The sequence below is a fragment of the Ailuropoda melanoleuca genome, chromosome 5, assembly GCF_002007445.2.
Source record: "Ailuropoda melanoleuca isolate Jingjing chromosome 5, ASM200744v2, whole genome shotgun sequence".
Taxonomy (NCBI): domain Eukaryota; kingdom Metazoa; phylum Chordata; class Mammalia; order Carnivora; family Ursidae; genus Ailuropoda; species Ailuropoda melanoleuca.
The window spans coordinates 64,166,575-64,186,684 of NC_048222.1; the positions used below are offsets into that span (position 1 = coordinate 64,166,575).

At 56.5% G+C, this 20,110-nt stretch overlaps 1 protein-coding gene across 6 annotated transcripts in view; it reads right to left on the minus strand.

Moving 5' to 3' along the window:
* Positions 1 to 20,110, minus strand: part of BAHD1 (bromo adjacent homology domain containing 1) — a 26,742-nt gene that overhangs the window by 4,841 nt on the left and 1,791 nt on the right. For 2 of the 6 annotated variants that reach the window (XM_034661153.1, XM_034661151.1), the window contains exons 2-5: positions 4,759 to 6,201; positions 2,138 to 2,520; positions 1,021 to 1,180; positions 541 to 617 (exon numbers count right to left, since the gene is read on the minus strand). In XM_034661153.1, the coding sequence (XP_034517044.1) occupies positions 541 to 617; positions 1,021 to 1,180; positions 2,138 to 2,520; positions 4,759 to 6,187 (2,049 nt within the window). In that variant the 5' untranslated portion in view covers positions 6,188 to 6,201. Of the gene's footprint in view, positions 1 to 540; positions 618 to 1,020; positions 1,181 to 2,137; positions 2,521 to 4,758; positions 6,508 to 7,287; positions 7,372 to 8,815; positions 13,362 to 20,110 lie in introns of those variants that run through there. The other 4 variants (XM_019802259.2, XM_019802261.2, XM_034661152.1 and 1 more) reach the window with 4 other exon arrangements.

Consider the following 20,110-nt stretch of genomic DNA (forward strand, 5'->3'; position numbering starts at 1 on the left):
CCCCCCGCCATCATCAGCCTCCTGACCCCCACCCCCACCTCAGAGGAGGAGAGGGGAAGTGCTGCCCATCTCCCCATGAAACGAAAAGCCCAGTAAGGGCAACAAAGTACAAAGGAGCCCGGGCGAGGGGCTGAGCAACCACACCCGACGGCACTACCTCTCCTAGCACACTGCTTGGCAGAGTGCCCAGGGTGTCCCAAGCCTTTTCTCTCCTCCCTCTAGCTCCACAGACAGCAGCAAAGGGGGCTAGGGGTGCAGCTCCCCTTTCCTGGGGCCACAAGAGCACGGCCACTTGCTCTCATTCCCACATGCCTTTGGGGGTCTCCCTTCCTGCTCCCCCTTTCAAGAGAAAGGTTACCATTCCCTTTGAAATGTGAATTGGGACAGTGCTGGGAAAACGGGCTAAAACCCAGGCCTGTTTGTGGCGTCCGAGGTGACAATGACTTCACTGCCCACGGCTCCCTCCCCATACGGTGTTCTTGGTGCCACGATTTCCCCCTCCCAGCCCTGCCTCCCCGACACGCGTGACAGGCACCTCACCTCGTGCATGCTGGGACTGCGGCCCCCCTGCAAGTGCTCCGGTCTGTAATACCACAAGAGGCTCATCATCAGCTCTCCTAGGGGGACAGGAGCAGCAGTCACGGCTGGGGGCAACCCCGGAGCAGCGGACGCAGGCAGCGAGGCCGGCTACCTGCCCGAGACCACCATCCCACTTCCATGCCCCGGCCAATCCTGCAGCCTCCGGCCGCCCACATCCCCTGCCTCAGGCCACGCCTGGCAATGCAGGGGCCTGGAACGCTGTCAGGGATGAAGGAAGAAGGGGGAAAAGGCACTGACAGGGGAGGTGGGGGACAGGTGCCCAGGTCCTGGAGGCCAGAAAGGTTAAAGAGCTGACCTGACCCAAAGCACAAGGCCATCTGCGGCCCTCAGCAGCAGACAGATGCCGGCTGAGCGGAAGGCAGACTCCGTGCCAAGAACATGAGGAGACTAGTGCCAGGTCAGACGCCAGGCAGGGGGTACCTGATTCAGGGTTCTCCCAGAGGGCGGAGATCTTGGCCACATAAGGTGTGGACGTCTTTCGTGGGCCTGACTTGAGGAGGACAGTGTCGCGGACTCGGATCGTCTCTCCGTGCCGCTCCACTGCCTGGTAGCTCTTTCGGATGGCTGGTTCTGGTTCATCCTAAGCAACAAACCAATGACACGAACGGGTTCATGAGGAGGGGAGGAAGGACGGAGTGAGTGGAAAACATTCCCTGTGTGCTTTCCTCAGGGCGGTCACACCACTGAGGATGGGAAACTACAAAAGCAGTTTGGGTAGTGGTCTCTTCTCCCTAAGCCCGGCTTTCAGGGGCAGGATAGGGGTGGGAGCTCCCCATGGATGGAGAAAGGATGAAAAATAGGAACAGGGGTGGGAAAGTGGCCCAAAGCTTCTGGGGCTGCGCTGGGACCACCACTCCCCAACAGCCAGCTCTCTTGCTCCAAGCCCCAGCATCGAGACGGTCCTCAAACTTCCTACTGGGGCAGTTTGGTTCTGACCCTTAAACCACCACTGTGAAGTGGCGTGGCCCTGGGCAAATCACTTGATCCCCCGCCATCCCTCAGTGTCCTCATCTGTGAAATGAGGACAGGAACATGAGATACACACCTCACAGGACAGCGATGAGAATGCAAGCACCTTAGATCGATAAAGTTTAGGCAATACTCTTCTCATCAACCCAGGTGTTCCTGGATCCCTCATTTTCTCTGCCTATCCCAATTTTCCCTATACATGCACTTGTCCAGAAAGCCTCCGGGAAAGTCCTCCATTTTATAATCCAGGATAGGAGAGACAGCACGATCAAGGATGAGAGGCGAAGACACTTCAAATGGCTTCCCTGAGAGTCAGCGACAGAGATGGCGGCCACCCGTCGTGACTCACTGTGCACCCCTTCCCCTCCCCAAGGCCCGTGATACAGCATCAGCAGGGGCTGGGGGAGCAGGCTGGACCGCACGATCAGTTCCCAAGTGTAAGTGCACTGGAGCCCCTTGTCACCTCCCGGAGAGGCTAGAGCCAAGGGTCCTGGGATCCCCTCATAGCAGGTCCTATGTCCCGACTGCCACCCTCCCTTCTCCCCATGAGCTAACAGCTGGCACTCACCAAGACATAGACAGCCTTCTCACATGCAGCCCCAACGGGCACCCAGCCATTAGTGCGGCGGCGGCGACGGCGGCGTGGGCGTGGGCGCTGGACCCGTGGTTGCTTGGGGTGGCTGGGCCTGCAGGAGGCCTTGCTTCTCGCCGTGTGCCTGCAGCTGGAGCCCGTGCGCAGACCTGACTTGGAGCCGCTAGGAGGCTTGGCGCTCTGAGGGCATGCGCGGGCTACTGTCTGGGGCTCCGAGGTGGGTGTCTGAAGATGGGGGACAGGCTCTGCTGCAGGTGGCACGCTGGGCACAGGGCATCCCAGGAGGGGGTGGGCAGGGGAGGCAGGGTGGCCGGCTTCCGGGAGAGGAAATTCCAGCTGGCCTAGGGACCTGCAGCCTTCTGGGCAAAAGGAGAGAGGGGGTTAGGGCAGGTGAGGACGAGCAGTAACCCCGCTGGTGCCCCTGCTTTCAGAGTCTGCTCTTATCTTTTATTTATTTGTTTTTTAAAATTGTATTTATTTATTCGAGAGAGAGAGAATGAGAGGGAGAAAGAGAGCGCATGAGGTGGAGGGGGCGGGGGGGGGGAGGGTCGGAGGAAGAAGCAGACTCCCTGCTGAGCAGGAGCCCTAGTCCCAGACTCCAGGATCATGACCTGAGCCGATGGCAGCTGCTTAACCAATGAGCCACCCAGGCGTCCCAGAGCCTGCTGCTGTCTCAATGCTGAGTGTGAAGCCAGAGGTCGCTGAGGTGGCAAGTGGAGGCAGGGGCCTTTAAGGTGGACCATCAGAATGGCTGGCCAAGGGTGTTCCTTGCCCCTGGAGACTGGTCCACAGCCATCTCCATTTCCCCCTGCTAGCCCAAAAGAATGGGGGGGGGTAGTGGGAACAGTGTCTCTAGCTCTAACTTAACCTTCTCGAGGGCTCCCACAGTGCTTAGGAGCAGGGAAGCCAGAGTCAGCACAGGATACGAATCCCAGACCTGCCACTCACTGGCTGTGTCACTGCAGGCAAGTCATGCTACCTCTTAGTGCCCTGCAATATAAGGAGGGGCGGCCAATATCATAGAGGGGGTCCTGGGTGTTTCTCGTATCAATATTTTAGCTCATTTCATCCTCACACCAACCCTGTGAGGTAAGTGCCATTACCACCATTCTATAATTAAGGAAACTGAGACACAAAGCAGTTACTGGCTTGTCCCACGGTCACGTGTCTAAGGAAGTTGGGGAGAACATTTCACTCCAGGCAGTCTGGCTCTAGAATCTGTACTCAATTACATGCCAGGTGGCCTCCCGTCTGTGAGGCGCTCTGCACAATACCTGGCACATGGTGCTTACTGGGGTTCCAGGGCAAGGGGGCAGGGTCTTGGGTGCCACGGATCAGGTGTCTAGATTTGGGAGAGTGGTACAAAAAAGAAGGGAAAGCCCAAGGACCAGCCTGATCTCATTTCTTAGAGCTCCAACTCACGCCAAAACCTGAAACAACCAGTCTGGCCAGAGTCAGCTGGTCTATAAAGTTGTTTTATAGACCCCTACAAGAAGGGGTGTGGGGTGGTGGCAGGGAGAGCCCTGGTAAGGCCTGGCCTCTCACTTCATCAGCAGCAGGACAGACTTGCCAGACAGGATGGCTCTGGTCACCTCGTTTCCACCCTGGAGCCAGGGACGGAGGCAGTAGAGGCATGTGAGGACACTCTTGCCAGTTTGGGGGAAGAGAGCACCATGGGGGTGTCTCACCAGCTGCAGTGCAAGCCTCTCAGGTGGCTGGGCCTTGCTAGGAAGGCAGACACCAAAGCCATGGGACCTGTTAGCATCCTGCCTGTGCAGCGGGCTCAGCCCACCCTGTTAGCCCCTAGCAAAGTGAGGCTACGTCTGGGTACCACCTCTCCTTCAAGGCCCGTATGGCCAGGGCGAAGGAGTCCTCTTGCAGCTGGCACGGGGCCTGGTACCCACCATCGCTCCCATGAACGCTAAACTAGGCCAGCACGCAGGTGGAATGGGCTCCTGCAAGGTAGAGTTCTAGCTCTCCTCGAGGGAGGCGGAGGGACACAGGAGCCACCTGGCAAAAGCCCTATTTTCTTTTCTTTTCTTTTTTTTTTAAAAGATTTTATTTATTTATTTGACAGAGATAGAGGCAGCCAGGTAGAGAGGGAACACAAGCAGGGGGAGTGGGAGAGGAAGAAGCAGGCTCATAGCCGAAGAGCCTGATGTGGGGCTCGATCCCATAATGCCGGGATCACGTTCTGAGCCGAAGGCAGACGCTTAACTGCTGTGCCACCCAGGCGCCCCAAAAGCCCTATTTTCAACATCTAACTTGCTACTTAAGAGCTGACGAACGGGTGTCCCGATGGGGAGGGAGGGGTGGCTCTCCCTGCCCCCTCCACTGCCACAACGCTACGGAACTGCCGTGTCAAGAAATCTCCATAGACAGCGGGGACAGAGCAGAGCTAAGAGCTAGACATGGGCCCCTTTTCTGGGAACACTCCACGGTTTGGGGTGTGAAACTAGGGGAGTCCTCCCTTCCCAAAGCCCCCTACCTCCCATGTAGCAGCTAGACCCTCCAGGAGCCCCACCCCAATCCATGGCCCACCCTCCTGGGACTCCACGTCTGACTCCCTGGGCCATCCCACACCGAGGAAGGCTTACCTGCTGCAAAAGGCATTTTGTAGGGGCAGCCGCCACAGGTAGTGCCGATGTGGGTAAGAGATGGGGGCAACATTTCACAGATGCTGTAGCCGTTCACTCCAGTGTCCTCGCCAGAGCAGTAATGAGAGCCCCAGGGAGGGTGCTGGAAAGGGGTGCCCGCGGGCACTGAGCTCGGCGCCAAGAGGAGCCCCTCGTTAGGTGCAGCCACTGGGGACAACTTGCTCTCGGGAAGCATGGGGCAGGGGGAGTAGCCTCCACACTGCAGCCCGTCTTGGCCACAGTACACGTAGAAGCCGCCGAGTGCGGTGAGCTCAGGCCGACCGCACAGGCCACTGTAGTGGGCAGGGTTGCCAGGCATCGGCAGGGGGGACAGCTGGGGTGCAGGGAAAGAAGGCTGGTGCAGTTCCTGCTTCGGGGCGGGGGACTCCTCGCCTGGGCGCCCAGGCTCCGGCTTCAAGGCTGCCTGCCCACCCATCAGCAGGGGCAGGTGGGGGCGGAGCCCCAAGGGGCTCTCCAGAGCCTTGCTCAGGGGCTGGTAAGGTGGCTGGCTGGCTGGCCCACGAGGGGTGGCAGATGGCCACGGCTCCTCGGGGTGCCTCTGCCAGCCGAGTGGGCCTAGAGCCTCCCCAGAGCCAGGGCCCTGCCGGGCCTTGGGATAGTTCTTGCCATTGACCTTATTAGCCCACTTTGGCCTCAGAGCCCTCAGCGCTGGTGGCTCCGTGGAGCGCCCCTCTGCTTCTGGGTGGGCACGAGGTGGCCTCAAGGGTAGCTCCCGCTCCTGGCTCAGCTTTAGGAAGGCAGCTGCATTCAGGCTGGCCAGTCTCTTGGGCGCTGCATCGCCATCTCGACGGGCACCCTCATCAGGTGCTGGCTCTGGGGACAGGTCCCGACTTCCTCCTCCAAGGTCCCCGAGCCGGGGCCGCTTCTTGGAGGAGGCCCAGCCCCCCGTGGCCCGGTCACGGTCCCGGGTGCGGTGAGGGTCGCCCCCTCGGCTGCGACGGGTGCCCACCAGGCTGCTGGCATCCTCCCGCTCCAGCAGCAGGTTATTGAGGGCCTCCGCGTTGAGGGAGGCCAGGCGCCTCTTACGGGGCTGGGTGAGGCCAGTGTCCTCACCGGATGGGGCTGGGCTCGGGGGCTTGGGCAGGTCGGGAGGCAGCTCATCAGCCTCATCTGCACTCCGTGGACCGGCCACGTTCTCCAGGCGGGTCAGCAGCACTTTGCAGGCCTTGGGCTTCTCGGGGACCAACGGGCGCTTACGTAGTGGGTAGTTCTTGCGGCGCCCTGTGAGATGCCCTGGGCTCTCGGGCATGCCAGCTTCCACACTCTCTGCCCCCTGCTCCGTATTGCTGCCTTCCATCTGCAGGGGCTCCCGGCGGCCAGCGGGGCCCGAACTCAGCATGGGAAGGGACTTCCTCCGTGTGTGTGTCATGGAGTACTTCCAATCTGCAGGGCAGAGGCAGGCCATGAGAGAAGCCCACCCTGAACTGCCCAGCCGCTTTCTCCTCTGCTGCAGCCCTTCCGGTGTCTACCCCCCCTTCAGTAACTCTGGCCGACCCTCACCCCAGCTACAGCCTGGATTTTCCCAAGACCCCTCTTCCAGAGTGCAAAGGTCCTGTGGGGTCAAGCTACCAACAGCTGTGCAAGGACTGGCCGCCCCACTCTTCTTTTAGCCTAGGGTCCTTCTTTGAACTAAGCCCTTCAAGAGCCTATGGAAGGATGCAGACCCCGGGGTCAGAAGACAGAAGGCGCTGGGGGCAGAGTTGTCAGTTCTCTCTACCTGTTTTTCTCCGGCTAGATGCTTACTGCAGGTCAGGGAGAGGGTCTGAAGACACCAAGCCAGGACGGGCCTGCGGTGGTGGGAGCCCATCTCTTCCTTCAACAATATTACCAACCCTTCCCCCATCTTGGGGCTTCTGAGATTGGCCACAGGAAGATAAGGACAGGGACAGCCAGGAGCTAAGGTGAGGAACCCGCCTGCTTGGCTGTGGAGGAAAGCAAAGTCCAGCCTGTGGGGACACCCTGCCTGGCACGTACAGCAGGACAGCCATAACCTGGGTCTTGCTGGGAAAGCCCCCTGAAGGGAAAGGCCTGGCTTTGAGGAGGCCAAGGTCAGGGGAGGTCTCAGCCAGCCCAAGGAGCCGGGTCCATCTTGGTTCAGATCCTGGGGAAGGGCAGCCCAAACAGTGCCGTGCCTAGAGAAGGGGATGTCTGTAAGGCGTGGGCCAGCATTTCTGGGTAGGAACCCCATGGAACACACGCGAGACTCCCCACCAGCCTCTAAGAGTTAAGGAAATAAAGTATCAAAGAGAAGAACTGACTGGAGACAAACCGACAAACCAAACCCGGGCTGCCTTGCTAGTCCTGCCCTATTTCTCAGGTCTCCCTCCTGGTAGGCAAGATGCCAGGCAGAGAAGAGGACTTGGGGAGGGGGGCGTGGCAGGAAGCCCAAAACCCTGGACAGAAAATGCCCATGACCAGGCAGCATCCCCTAACTTTGCTCAGCAAATAGTCCCCCTGCCCCCAACATACCTGGGGCAGCCTGGGCCCCGTCCTGAATGAGAGGCCAGAGCTGAGCTGAATCCTGGAAGGTGGCATGGCCAAGGCAATGAAGAACTGGCAGGGGTGGGGGGTGGAGGCGTCAGTGTCAGTGGTCAGAGACGACTGAGCTGTTCACTCCCTACCTATGCCCCAGCCCAAAGCAAGGTGCTGCCAAATAAGGTGCCAGACAAGGCTCTGCCCTCCCAGGCACCCTGCAACCCTCTCCCCACACCCGCCAGGCCCAGGCTTTCCAGCTAGATTTCCCCACTGCTATTGTTATTCATACTCCCCCCCCCACCCGCCCCAGAGGCTGGGAGCAGTCCCTGCTGGGCCAGGATTTAACCCTGAAAGCCCCAAGCCTGAAGGCACCCAGGGATTCCTGAGCCCTTCCCAGCTAGCTCCTGTGGCCTTGGGCCAGTGGTTGGGGTCACTGGGTACCTTCTCTCCCTCCACACACTGTACTAGTTGAGAAAGAGTGCTCGGAAAACCAGGCTCAGAGCATCGTGGGTGTCAGGCTCAGAAAGGACTCGGAAAACTGGAGAAGGGAGGCACTGTGCCAGGCACTGCTCTGGCCACGTGCGGGGCCCTGCCGCTGCCCAGAGACCAAGCCTGGGCAAGACAGAGGCACAGGAGGCAAACCCCTTCCTCCCTGAAGCACAGACAGAGGAGAGCTCCTAAAAAATCCCAAGTGTCTGCTAGGACCCCTAATACTGCCCCCCTTCCATTCAGGGTGGCCCCCCATCCCTGTTTGCTCAGCAGGCTTATCAGCAATGCCTCCTTTCCCTCTGAAAAGCACCCAGGCCCTTTCCTCAAACGCGGGGTACCCCTGTGCTGGAGGAGGAGCCCCCACAAGAAGCACATCTGTATTTCCTAGGAAAGCCTAGGCCCAGCCCCTCCCCACCCCCACAGGGCCCGGAGATAGAGGATTCGCCAACAGACCGCACAGCTGAACAGGAGCCCAAGCCCCTCAACAGGCCCCAAGTTACCAGAGGAGTCAGGCCTGGGAATGGCTGGAGGCCAAGGCTGAGGTCACCTGGGCTTGTGGCCTTTAAGGACATGGACACCAAGTACAGAGCAAGGAGGGGCCAGATGGGAAAGAAAGCGAGCTCAGGGAGGTGCTTGCAAGCCTGGCAAGTGAAAGAGCTTNCCCCCCCCGGTTTACTGCTGGACCAGCCGCAAGGGTGGACTCTGGGATACCGGCCCCACCCCCTCAGCCTCCCCCTCTCAACATGAGAAAGGGCCCAGAAGGGAGAGATTGGGAGGGGAATCTGTCCCCAGAACTTGGGGATGTGTTCCCTATAGGGTCTTACTCTTTCACCCCCCATTCAGCTCTCCAGTCCCTCAGGGACACCCACTGTCCCCAGATCCCAGGAAGCCTCTAAATCACAGGGTGCACGTCACATTTCCAAATCAAGCCTAAGAGCCTCCAGCCAGCTCCCCCTGAATCCACCGAATCCCTTGTCACCAGCAAAAAAACGCCTAGCTTTCATGTGGTGCCTAAGGCGGCAGTGTCACTCACCATCCTGAGGAGAGGCTGGGGTCTCTGCTGCCTGCCTCGCTGCGCTCCAATCTGAGGAGAGCGAGCGTGAGTCATGCTTTGAAGCAGCACCGGTGAGAACTTCAGCAGAAGCTTTTCCCTGGGGTGGGGCGGGGTGGAGGGGGCTCCCAGACTGGCGGGCCCCTCTAACCTGCAGCAGTGGCCCAGCTCAACGGGGGAAGAAAATCCTGGGAAAGTGGGAGGCGTGGTTCCCCTTCCAGCTCTGTCAATCGTCCTGCTGTCCTGTCCCCACACACTAGCCCAACCAGGAACTTCCTACCACTGCCAAGAGCCAAGGATGCATGGGCTCTTTCAGCACCACCCTTCTCTCCGGGAAGCCCTGTCCTCCCAGGCATAGGTAGTCCGGGTTCCCTCCCCAGAAGGTTCCTAGGAGGGACTCCCCAGGGCATATTACTGCTCACCTCGACTGTGTCAAGCTAGCTCCCACTGAAGAAAACCAGTCTGACTGTCCCCAGCTCTGATGAGCAAAGAGCCAGCTGCCATGAAGGACAGTGGCTGGCCAGTGCCTTCCGTGCCGAAGACCCAGCAAACCACAGGGGGAATCCGAAATCACAAGCGCACTTACTCTAAAGACAGCAAACAGGCCATCACAGGCCCAGGGACTGTGGTCACAAAATTGAGGGAGAGAGCAGGCCCAGCAGGCCCAGCTGAAGGGTCAATATCCCACATCCCACGTCTGTTCAGGGCTAGGAGTCCTGCCACAGGAGCAGAAAGGGAGGGAGGACTTGGCTCTCGCCCTCAAGCTGCAGCGGGATCATGCACCACGCCCACTCGCGCGCAGGCAGAGCACACCCAGGGGCTGTGTGCAAGGGAGGGTCAGAGGCCTGGGGACTGTGGGCTGTGGGCACCACTGAAGGGAACACCAATGGGCCAAGTCCAGATCACTCCTGCAAGCAGGGGCTGCTCTGGGGCAGGAAGTGGTTGGCCACAACTCTCCCCCCACCCTTATTTACTCAGCTCTGGACTGTACACCCGCCTCCATTCTTAGGGGTTCAGGACCCAGGACCCTGTTCCACTACCCTTCCTGAAACCTCTCTTACCTGTTGCACATTAAATTCTGCTTTTCAGGCTTTTTGGTTTATTTTTCATAGGAGGAAAGTATTCAGGGGCGTCTTAGGCAAAGGCAGACCAGGTGGTCACCTGGGTGAGGGTCAGGAAGGGCCTGGACCCAAGCCACCGCCCTCAATGATACCCCAAGTCACACAACTGGTACTGAGTTAAGCAGTGCCTTCCTTTGCACGCTCTCTTGGCATAACTGCCCCCAAAGGAATAAGAGGTTTCCACGAGCACTGAGTTTATTAAGTCTCCTATCCGGGAAGAAATGCAGCAACAGCACAAAGGCAGCCTCCTGTTCATTTAAACGTAGTCGGTGCTACTCATGGAGGAACAGGTGAAGCCGCGGAAACTCTTACGGTAAAGCCAGGATCAGTCACGGCTGTTATCTCTTGAATCCGCCCTCGCTGGTAAACTGGAAAGAAGCAAACCTTCGAGGGAAGCAGACCCACATGTGCATGCCGACTCTGCTCCTGGTGAACAACTTAACTTCCCCGAGCGACAGACGCCTCATCTCAAACGGACACATCAGAAGGAACCTGTGAGGGCAGGCCGGCATGTGCCCCCACCCTGCCTTCTGGACCCAGAGAGAGGAGGGCAGTCTGCCCTTGGCTTGGGGGGTTCACCGCATCAGGGGCCCGGAGCTGCGGGGGCTGTGAGAAATCTGCAAACCCAGCCTGCACCTGAAGTCTGCTCTGCTTCTATTCTAGCAAAGACACCCAAGCATCAACCCCAGGGAAAGACGGAGACACCGTGCAGGGACTCATGGGGGGCTCTGTTTACAACACAGTGAGAGGACAGGGGCAGAAACTGTACCCCAACAAACCCTGAACAACAGCTCCATGCCTCTGGGCAATACTCAACTGGACGGTGAAAGGCCCAGGGGATGGGGTCAGGAGGCGTGCATTCGCCAGCTCCTGCCATCGGACTGCTGCTTCAGCACGCGCACCCACAGAAAGCGGAAGTGCCCAAGCCCCCCGGGGTGTGGCCCCCAAAGAGAAAGCAGTGGCTTCGGCCGCTGGCCCTGCCTCCCCGGTGCCTGTTCAGCCTCACCGGCTGTGGGCACTCAATTCACTCTTCAGTCAGGCTGGGATCCTACAACACTTGGGCAGGAAGCACCCACCCCACCAAAGGGAACTGGCCTGAGCCGTCTGGAAACAGCTTGTTTTATAGATCGCCTTTGGGTCTGCCGGCCATATGAGGAGCTGGGTCCGCCCCTGGAGGCTCCAAGCCTATCTATGGCCTGTTGGACCACCTGCTCCTCACACTTCACACTAGAGGCTCCCAGGAGCCCAGAGAGGTGGGAGCAGCCTGGCAGCGAAGGTTCACAAACACACCTCCCACACTGGGTCTGCTACCTAGGCCAACCCAGCCCGGCATCCGTTCCCATCTTAGCTGCTCCTGTCTGCTCGGACCGTCCCAGCAGGAGGGCCCACACACAGAGGCCCAGAGCTGCACCCAAGTTTCCAGAAGCCCCACTTACTTCTGGCTTCAGATGTAAAGCCAGATAGCCTGCCTCTTGGAGCTGTAAAGGGACAGACATCTCAGTGGGGAGCAAGGGGAGTTTTGAGTCAAACTATAAAGGGACTCACCAATTTTACATGAGAATTGCAATTAAGTACAGGAATATAGTTAACAGTAAAGCTGAAGGAATCTCCTCACTGGAAGTTGCCAGTGCCCTGGTTGTGGGGCAAGGCCCTTCCTCTAGGTAGGGGCTCACTGACAGCGAGAGACACAATGTACCCCTAGGATCTAGAAGTCAACATACACACGTGGACCACTGAATGAGGGTACTGGGCAGAGAGCATTGCATTTTAGTCACACCGCAGTGCTGTGCTTTAAGAAACTCTAACCTGACAAATTAGAAGATAATCGCAATGCAGAACTAGTCTTTAGAGGGTTTCCTTAAAGGCACATGTACCGACTTGAGGGGCTGTGCCTTCCCTAGCGGCCTCCCGGTGCACGGCCCCTGTGCACACGAGGTAGACCCGCCCCCGCAGGTGCCAGTCCAGCTAAGCCAGAGCACCTGCTGCTCGTTCCCAGGCACACAGCATCTCCTGCAACCTCACTCATTCAGCCAACACTGGCTCACCTCTCACCGTGGCTCAACATGGCAGATGTGGGACCTGCAGGGGCTGGAAGCCACTTCGTGCTGCCACTAATCCTAAGTGGGGTTGGTTAACAGCCTGAACTTCTCTGAGCCTTGGTATCCTTGTTGACACAGTGAAATTGTTATGAGGATCAAGTTAAATGAGAATGCGTGCCTAGCAGAAGACCTGGATACGACAGGGGCTCAATACAAGCTCACTCTTTTCCCCGTACGTCAAGTTTTAGGCTAAATGCTGAAGAAAAATGCAAAAGAGATGAAGAAATTGGGGCTTGGACTGGTAGGAAGAAAGAGGACAAGACAGTGTGACAAGGAGTGTACGGGTGCTTGGAGCTTGTAATGGGGAGCTCTGGCTCCACGGCACCTTCACAGCAGGCAAATCGGAGCCAGGTCTTCACTTCGACACTGACTCAGGGCCTGCCTCCTGCCGCGTGTAGTGAGGGGACACCAGCCCGAGAACTTTGCTTCCCCAATGTCTGGATGTAGGAAGCAGTGACGGACCAAAGTTGAAGTCTTGAGGCAGGACATAAGTGCAACCGTTCCCAGACTCACCTGTAGGAGCTCCCCGTAGGCTGACTCCAGCCTGGGGGACAAGAGACTTCCAGGCCAAGGCTCCCTCAGACCCTCCCACCCAGACTCCACGATGCCCAGGCTGGGCCAGGAGCAGAGCTACTCCTGGAGCAGGACCCGTTTGCTCCGGGCAGGTAACAGTGGGGCAGAAATCAAACAGGACAGAGACGGGGCACCCCAAAGGTCAGCAACAGGCCCTCTGCAAAACCAACAGCAAATGTCATGCTACTGATACACAACTCTTCAAACAACACAACAGCTCACCAGCCTGCTCCAGACACCTGCCCAGGAGGGCAAAGGATATGTGCTGGTCTGACCACCAGGACGCTCCAGGATCGGACAACTGAGATTTCTGAGCTGGTCTGACAAGCCTGGAGGTGCTATCTCTCGTCCTGAACGGAAGAAACTGGCTGGCCAGGCCAAGCTGGGAGCTCTGCCCTCAGACTCCCCAGCAGAGAGCTCACGTCCTCAACGAGCCAGCACAAGGAACAAGACCCAAGACCAGGCCTTCGCAGCACTCCACCAGCACCGTCAGAACCACAAGGCCAACCTTATTAGAGTTGCGGGGACCCAACACAAATACCTCACAGGTCACCAATTAACTAAGTGATTGGCGCCACCCTCATTAGGACGCAGGCTCCGGGACACGGGGGCTCTGCCTGCCTTAGCACTACATCTCACCCGCAGGGCTTAGTAAGAGCTTGCTGAATGAACGGAGATCTGGCTACCCACCTGCTCCACCCCATTTAACATTTCTGTTCGAGACTGATGGCATCACTTGGGAACCCTGAACCCCCCCCCCACCTCTCCCCCAATCCCACGAGTCTGCAGCTCTTCAGGGCGATCGACAGTTCGATAGGGCTACTTCAGGGAAATCGCTCCTATTTACACAGCCCCGCCCTCTTCCACTACCACCTCTTCCCTCTCTCTCCAACTTGCCCAGCTGCATCTCTGGAACATATTCCCCTCGTTCCACTTCTTACTCCAAAGCATTAAGCAAGCAAGGGCGGTACCAGAGGCAGACTTGTATCAAGGCAAAGAATGTCACAGATACTGCGGTGAGCTCAGCAGCAGGGAACCAGCATTATCAGTCCCCGAATCTCCTAAGTGTGCAGGGTAGGGAATTCTTGATTCACCGCCAAGGCTTCTAGCTGAACAGGATGGCTAATGTTTGTCAAGCACTCACTACGTGCCCGGCACCACCCTAAACGTGTAACATTCACTCTCATTTATCCTCACAACTGCCTTATGAGGGGGTTGTTACCATCTCATCCAAACAAGGAGAACACAGGTACAGTGGGGTGAGAGACCAAGCCCCCACACCTCCGTGCTGGGGACGACAGAGCGGGGCAGGTGGCGTCAGTCCCAAAGCCCCCACCCCCACCGCAACACAGGACAGCTTTCGGGCTCAGGGACCAACATTCGAGATCAACCTGCAGTCAATTTCACTTTTCTGTGTTAATTGTTGGTATTAACATCGTCGTCGTTTTCCCGGACTTTTCACCACAAAGGAACCAAAGATGTACTCCAATGACACGGCCCCGGCGGGCCGGCCGGAAAACATACACACGCTTCTACGAACTGTTTCTACAGCAAAGTCGGCTCTAAGTCCCCAGTCAACTCTCCCATGCGCTTTAGAAAGAAACCCACTTCATATCCTAGAAAGGGGTAAAGGGCTTTGAAGAGATGTCTTGATTTTACAATACATCCAAAAGAGAAGGCTACAGACATCCAAAAGAGAAGGCTACAGACGTCCTCCACACATCTCACCACATCTCCTGAGCCAGATGCAATCTCCCTCCAGCCCGAACTGCAATAAAGACTGAAATCTGGTCACCACATTCCGACCGAACAGCCGTCTTAATATTCAAAGATGTATTAACTGCCCCATGGCTACCTCTCTTTGGGCTGAGTAAATCTAAGTCCTTTCAATTTTCTCTGAAGATCATGTCTCATAGTCATTTAATCCACTTTATAATTCTTTTCTACGTTCTGTGGAATCTGTGTGAACCCCTCCAGGCACACGGCAGGAGACACCCCTCGCTTCTTGAGGAGGGCCTGCCAACTCCGACTCTAGCAGGAATGTGATTCCAGCCTCCCTTCTGGCATACCTGTCAGGGTGCCCTGGCATCAAACAGCACCCTAACACCTTTCCCATGATTTCTGCAAAGATCCTCTGAACCCTAATAATTCACCTCTAGACCACCTGGCCAGAGGAGAATGTGATGAACTGAATGTCCCCCCCCACCCCATTTTAGACAGGGAGGCTCAAGATGGAGAAGGGCCCAAGGGTGGGCCACCCCACTCCTCTGCAGGCAGGAAATGGCATGGGGGGGGGGAGCAGTCAACAGGGACCAGAGATGGAAAGGAAGGAGGAACAGCCACCACCACTCCAGGTGAGCTCCTGGGGTCACAAAAGGCAGAAGCATACCTTAAGGTCCTACCTCCTTAACCCAGGGCAGGGGGTCAAAACACCTTGCCCCCCCACCAAAGCCACTGGAAAAGAAACAGACGTGAGAAAAAAGATGTAGACCCAACTTCCTGCCTCGCATTGATCCTGTTACTAAGAGGAGTCACTTATCATTTTTTCCGTTCAGGTAACTTGGTCACGGTGCCTCGGAAAAAAATTCCCATTTCAAATCTCAGAAAGGCTCAGAGACAAACCCATTCGTTTATTCCTGGTGGCTCAGGCCCACGGAGGCTCTCAAGGACAACGTTTGGTGTTTTTGTAGGACGCTGAGTCAGGTGAATAACCAGCCATCCTCTGCAGGTGCTTCCCACTGGGAAACATGGAGTCTGGAGGAAAATCCTTCCCAGAACACGATACAGAGTCCTGGACATGACTCTGCCCCAAGGCCTGCTCAGCAAACCCACAGTCCTCCCGTCCTGAGCGCCTACAGCACATCGCCTAGGGCAGGGCACCGATTCCGCCAGGGGAAGCCTGAGGCCTGCTGCCGCTGCTCAGCTCGGCAAAGCCAAGCGGGACACTGGGGCTCAGTGGAGCTGAGGGGGCTTGTCCGGCCGGCCATCTGCCCGGAGCAGGCCTCTGCGGCTCTTCCTCCTCCCTATTAGCCGGTTTACTGCTCATTAGTGATAGTACCAGGAGGTGGGCAGGGGAAACATAAAGGAGCTGAAATTCAAACCGGCCCATTTCATTCCAGTGAAGTGCCTCCCATAAAACCAGGCAAGATTTCATCCACCGAGATCTCCTGGGCCCCCTAACCTGGGGAGGTCCAAGCAGCCCAGAGGGTGAGGAGCTGCAGAAATCTCAGGGCCCGGGGCATCAGAAGCCTGGGTTTCTGATCTTCATGAGCTCTTGAATACTCTCTGCATTTTCTGCCTTTTCAAAATTAACAGGCACTCTAGCCATGAGCTGGCCCATTGGGTCAAGGCCATGGACCCACAAAACAGGAGTGCTGCGGCTGCCCTCGGTATCCAACGAAGCACTCTCCTTGTCCCTCCGAAGTCTCCCGCACAATGTCAAGTTCACAAAGGAAGTGAGTCTTGCCAGACTGTGCTAGCAAATTCCCATAAATACTTGGGCCAGGGTAGGTAGTACTGGTTATGTAAAATGCTTCCCCATAGAGAGATGCTGCTTTATTTACATTCTTCGCAACCCATTCATAAAAAGGAGGCCCTTTAATGTTGGGGCTGTTCCTATAATGCTCCATAAACCCAGCAGCTTCAGCTGGCAGCCTTAGTTCAACACAGCCTACTTCTCAACTCCAGAGACTTTTTCCCTTAAGATTTTTTTTTTTCATGACTCACCTTGCGACAGGGCGCTGAGGCCAGATGCTGCCGAAGCAAGGCCAAGAGGAATAAGGACAGATAAAATGAAAACACACAAGTCCTCCCGAAGGCTGGGATAGAGAGGTGGGAGAGATGAAAATCAATACACTGAAAACCCCCACACAACTTCAATGTGAGGTATGTATGTTGGGAGGCTGAACTCCTTCCAGGTTTACCGAAACTCCCTTTACGGATGTCAAAACCGTCCCCAACCGTCCCTCTACCTACCAGAGAGAAGGTGTGAAGGGAATTTTTTTAGCCCCAAAAGAAAAGAAAGCTGAGGGCTCATTCTGGTCTTTAACTCACATTGCGGATGAATAAAAAACAGTCATTCTCTGCTTCCTCACAGACGTGTTCCAGGGGCTGCCGGATCCAAGAGGGGCATGACTGGCTCAGGGTAATGAGACTCGGGCAGACCCCAGAAAGAGAGGAAGGACCGCGTTCTAGAATGCACAGCCAAACAGCCTGAGCAGCTGAGGAGAGAGCCCGGGAGATCCATTCTGAGGTAGCCTGTGTCCTGCCACAGTAGAAGCAAGGAGAGAAGTAGTAGGGATTTTTTTTAATTGACGGGAGCGGTCTGCATTGCCATGGCAACTGTGAGGGGTGGCCTTCCCGCTTGGAAGGGAAATGCTGGCCCATTAATCATCAAACTGGGGCACAAAAGGGAGGTTTGGGGGAAAGGGGATGGATGCAGAATTTATTTTTTCACTGTCTAGACTCAAACCAGTTACCAGTCCTCTTTCCCATTTCCCCCCCTAGTCCAAGGTTTGAGGGTAAACAAAAGCGGAAGTTCCAAGAGAGCTGGGATCATAGCTTTCCCTTCCGAGGGGATGGGTCCAGAGTGGGGCTGATCGTGCCTGGGATGTCAGTGATAAACACTCTTCCAGTGCCAGTCCCAAAAGTCCGGTCCACAGGCCAGACCCAGGAATCTTTTTCTTTTCTGTTCTCAAAACCGTGTTTTCTCCCTCATTTACACCCAGGATTGAGAAGAGATAAAACATATGGATTCATTTAGCATGGACAACAAGGAAAATTGCATAAGAGCAGCAAAGCCGGGTGGAGAGAATGGCTTGGTGGGGTAGGAGGAAAACAGGATTACAGCCCTTTTCCAATTCATGTCTATATGCGAGCAATCCACAGCACAGACTCTCCACCAGCCAGAGTATCAGAAACAACAGCTAAGTTTCATTTATTCCCCACGCTAAAGCACCCCAACCGAACATGCCCTATCTATGTGCCTTTGACAGAAAAGGAAACCACCAAGGACTCCATACTGAGCATTTCTTGGGAAGAAGGGAAGGTTTCCCCTGTTCCCAATCAACTAAGCAGCCAACTGCATTTACTCATTGAACAAAAACAACAATGCAGAGCAGTATAACAGAAATCCCAAAATATTCTCTCTCTCTCTCTTACACACAGAGCTTTAACACTCATACTGTACTTGTCTTTAAGAAACTTCCAACTTATAAAACCATTCAAGAAACCATGCTATACAATCCAGGGTCGCAGTCTCAGGGGTAAGCAACGTTGGCCTGGAGCGGTCTGACTGACAGCAAAACATAGATGAGCAGAGTTCAGGTGGGAGAAGAGGAAGGCAAGAGGCTCTTCTTTGGGGACAACTGGAGAAAGCAGAAGCAAAGAAGCAGGGAGATAACTGTGCCTGCACAGGTAGGGGAGGGCCCCCACGGCTAGGGTAGAGCCATAGTGGATCTGTCTAGGGTCAGACTGCAGGAAAAGAAGAACCACTGAAAGTGTGTGGACAGGGGAATGACACGGGGGAAGGAGTGCTTTAGGAAGAATGATCTAGTAACTGTGTACAGACGGGATCAGAAGGGCCAGAGGAAGCAGGAGGGAGAAGGCAGCGAGGACAACACAGGCCTGTCATGAGGACAGCAAAGCGACAGAAAGGAAGGAAAGGAGGGAGATACAAAAACCAGAGAAATTCTTCACCGGTGTGAACTCTCCAGAGCAAACCCTCCTAAACACCGGACTGGACTGACTTGAGTCTCATGCCAGGTAAGAGTCTGTCCGAGAGGAAAACACTGTTCTGGCAATTCCCCTTTATATTCCAGTGGCCAGACCCGGTCACCCCCTTCTGACTGCCACAAAAAGAAATCACATAATGTGTAGCCTAGAGGAGGCAAGAAGGCCTTGAAATTCTTCATTCTCCGAACCTTAGACATACAATTAAATCCTCTCAGAACAAATGTTAGTGTCTTGCATGAGATAATACCTCCCTTTCTCAAAAGCCTCATCTCCACCCAGGCTAGGGTCTAGACCCTTCTGAGGAGGGGGTCGGAGGGTGGCCGTGAATTATTTCCATGCCCATACTAAGCAAGGCTGACATGCAGCTTTCCCAGGATGCAATTACAGCCAACCTCAGTTGGGAGCAGGTTCTAACCAACAGCTACCTGAGATGGGACTTGAACCCGGAATCTCAGCAAAAGTGGACATTCAGAACAGCTTCAGTCTCCCTGTCTTTGTGATCCCAACTCTTCAAAGAGGTATAGGGTCCCATGAGAAGCCCTGAGAGTTCTGAGTGGGTTTTTGCAAATGGAAAACAGCATCCAGCTTAGAAATGATCACTGGTGAGGACAGAAGCACTCAAGAGCTTAAGCCACTGGTTCCCAAGTGTCCTCCAGCTAGCCAAGGGCAGTGGTATCCCTCCAGGACATGTGCTCCCTCTAGGGCCCTTCTCTCCTTTTTTCAGAAGACCAGGAGTGGAGAGGATGGTGGGAAAGTCTCTCGGGTGGCACAAAGGAAAAAGACTGGAAACGTCTTCATTTAATCATTAAATTCCTGCCTGGATTTATAAACTCCAGCTTCTCATTACCCTTTGTGGGTATCTTGTTGGCTAAAGAAAAGTGCTGAAAACAGTTGTGGATGGGTTGTTGGAGCACATTCTGGGGGACATCTCCTAGTCTCCAACCCAACTGGTCTTCTACCCTCCTCAGATTGTCGACAATGGGCGACTAGATGTCCCAGGTGGGACTAAACCTCTGCTCATGGGCAGACACTGCTTCCTGAAACCCCTCATTCCTACAGGCTCTAGAGTGGCTCACCAGACTGTTGCCTAACCCAGTCGAGACCGGCCAGGCCCACCGTGTGCATAACCCCACCTCTGCCCCTCTGCTCCGGCCGGGTCGACCCCACTCTTCCCAGAACCCGGAGGTGATCGCCGGCTGGAGCAGGGAGCCACTGCCGCAGCTTCTCCCGGCGGGCACCCTGGCCCCCGCAATCCCTGGGGCAGAGTCCGGCCCTGCCGCCCGCCCCTCGGGGTGGGTGGCTCGGACCTGCTCCCCTCCCCGACGCCACCACCTGCGCCCGCTCAGGCGCCGCCTTTGTCCGGCGCTTCACCGCGGAACGGGCCCCTCGGGCCCGACCTGACCTGGCCCCCGGCCCCGGAGAAGAGGCGGAGAGGCGGGCAGGGCCAGACCAGGCCGGGCCGCGAGCACGGGGTCCCGCTGTCACTTGGAGGCGGTCTGACAACTTCGATCCCCCCGCCCCACCTCGGACTCGGCCGCCGCTCCGCACTGTCTCCGCCGGGCCTCCCGCGGCCCACACTCGCTTCTCGAACCGGTTCCCTTCCTTCTTCGGCGCCTCCATTCCTTCCAGCCCGATAGGGTACGGTCTACATTACCCCCGGCCCCGGTGTGGCCCCCAGCCCCAGCCCCCCATCCAGCGATAACCGGTCAGCTCCCAGCGCGGGAGGGCGCCCCCCACCCTGAGCGGGCGAT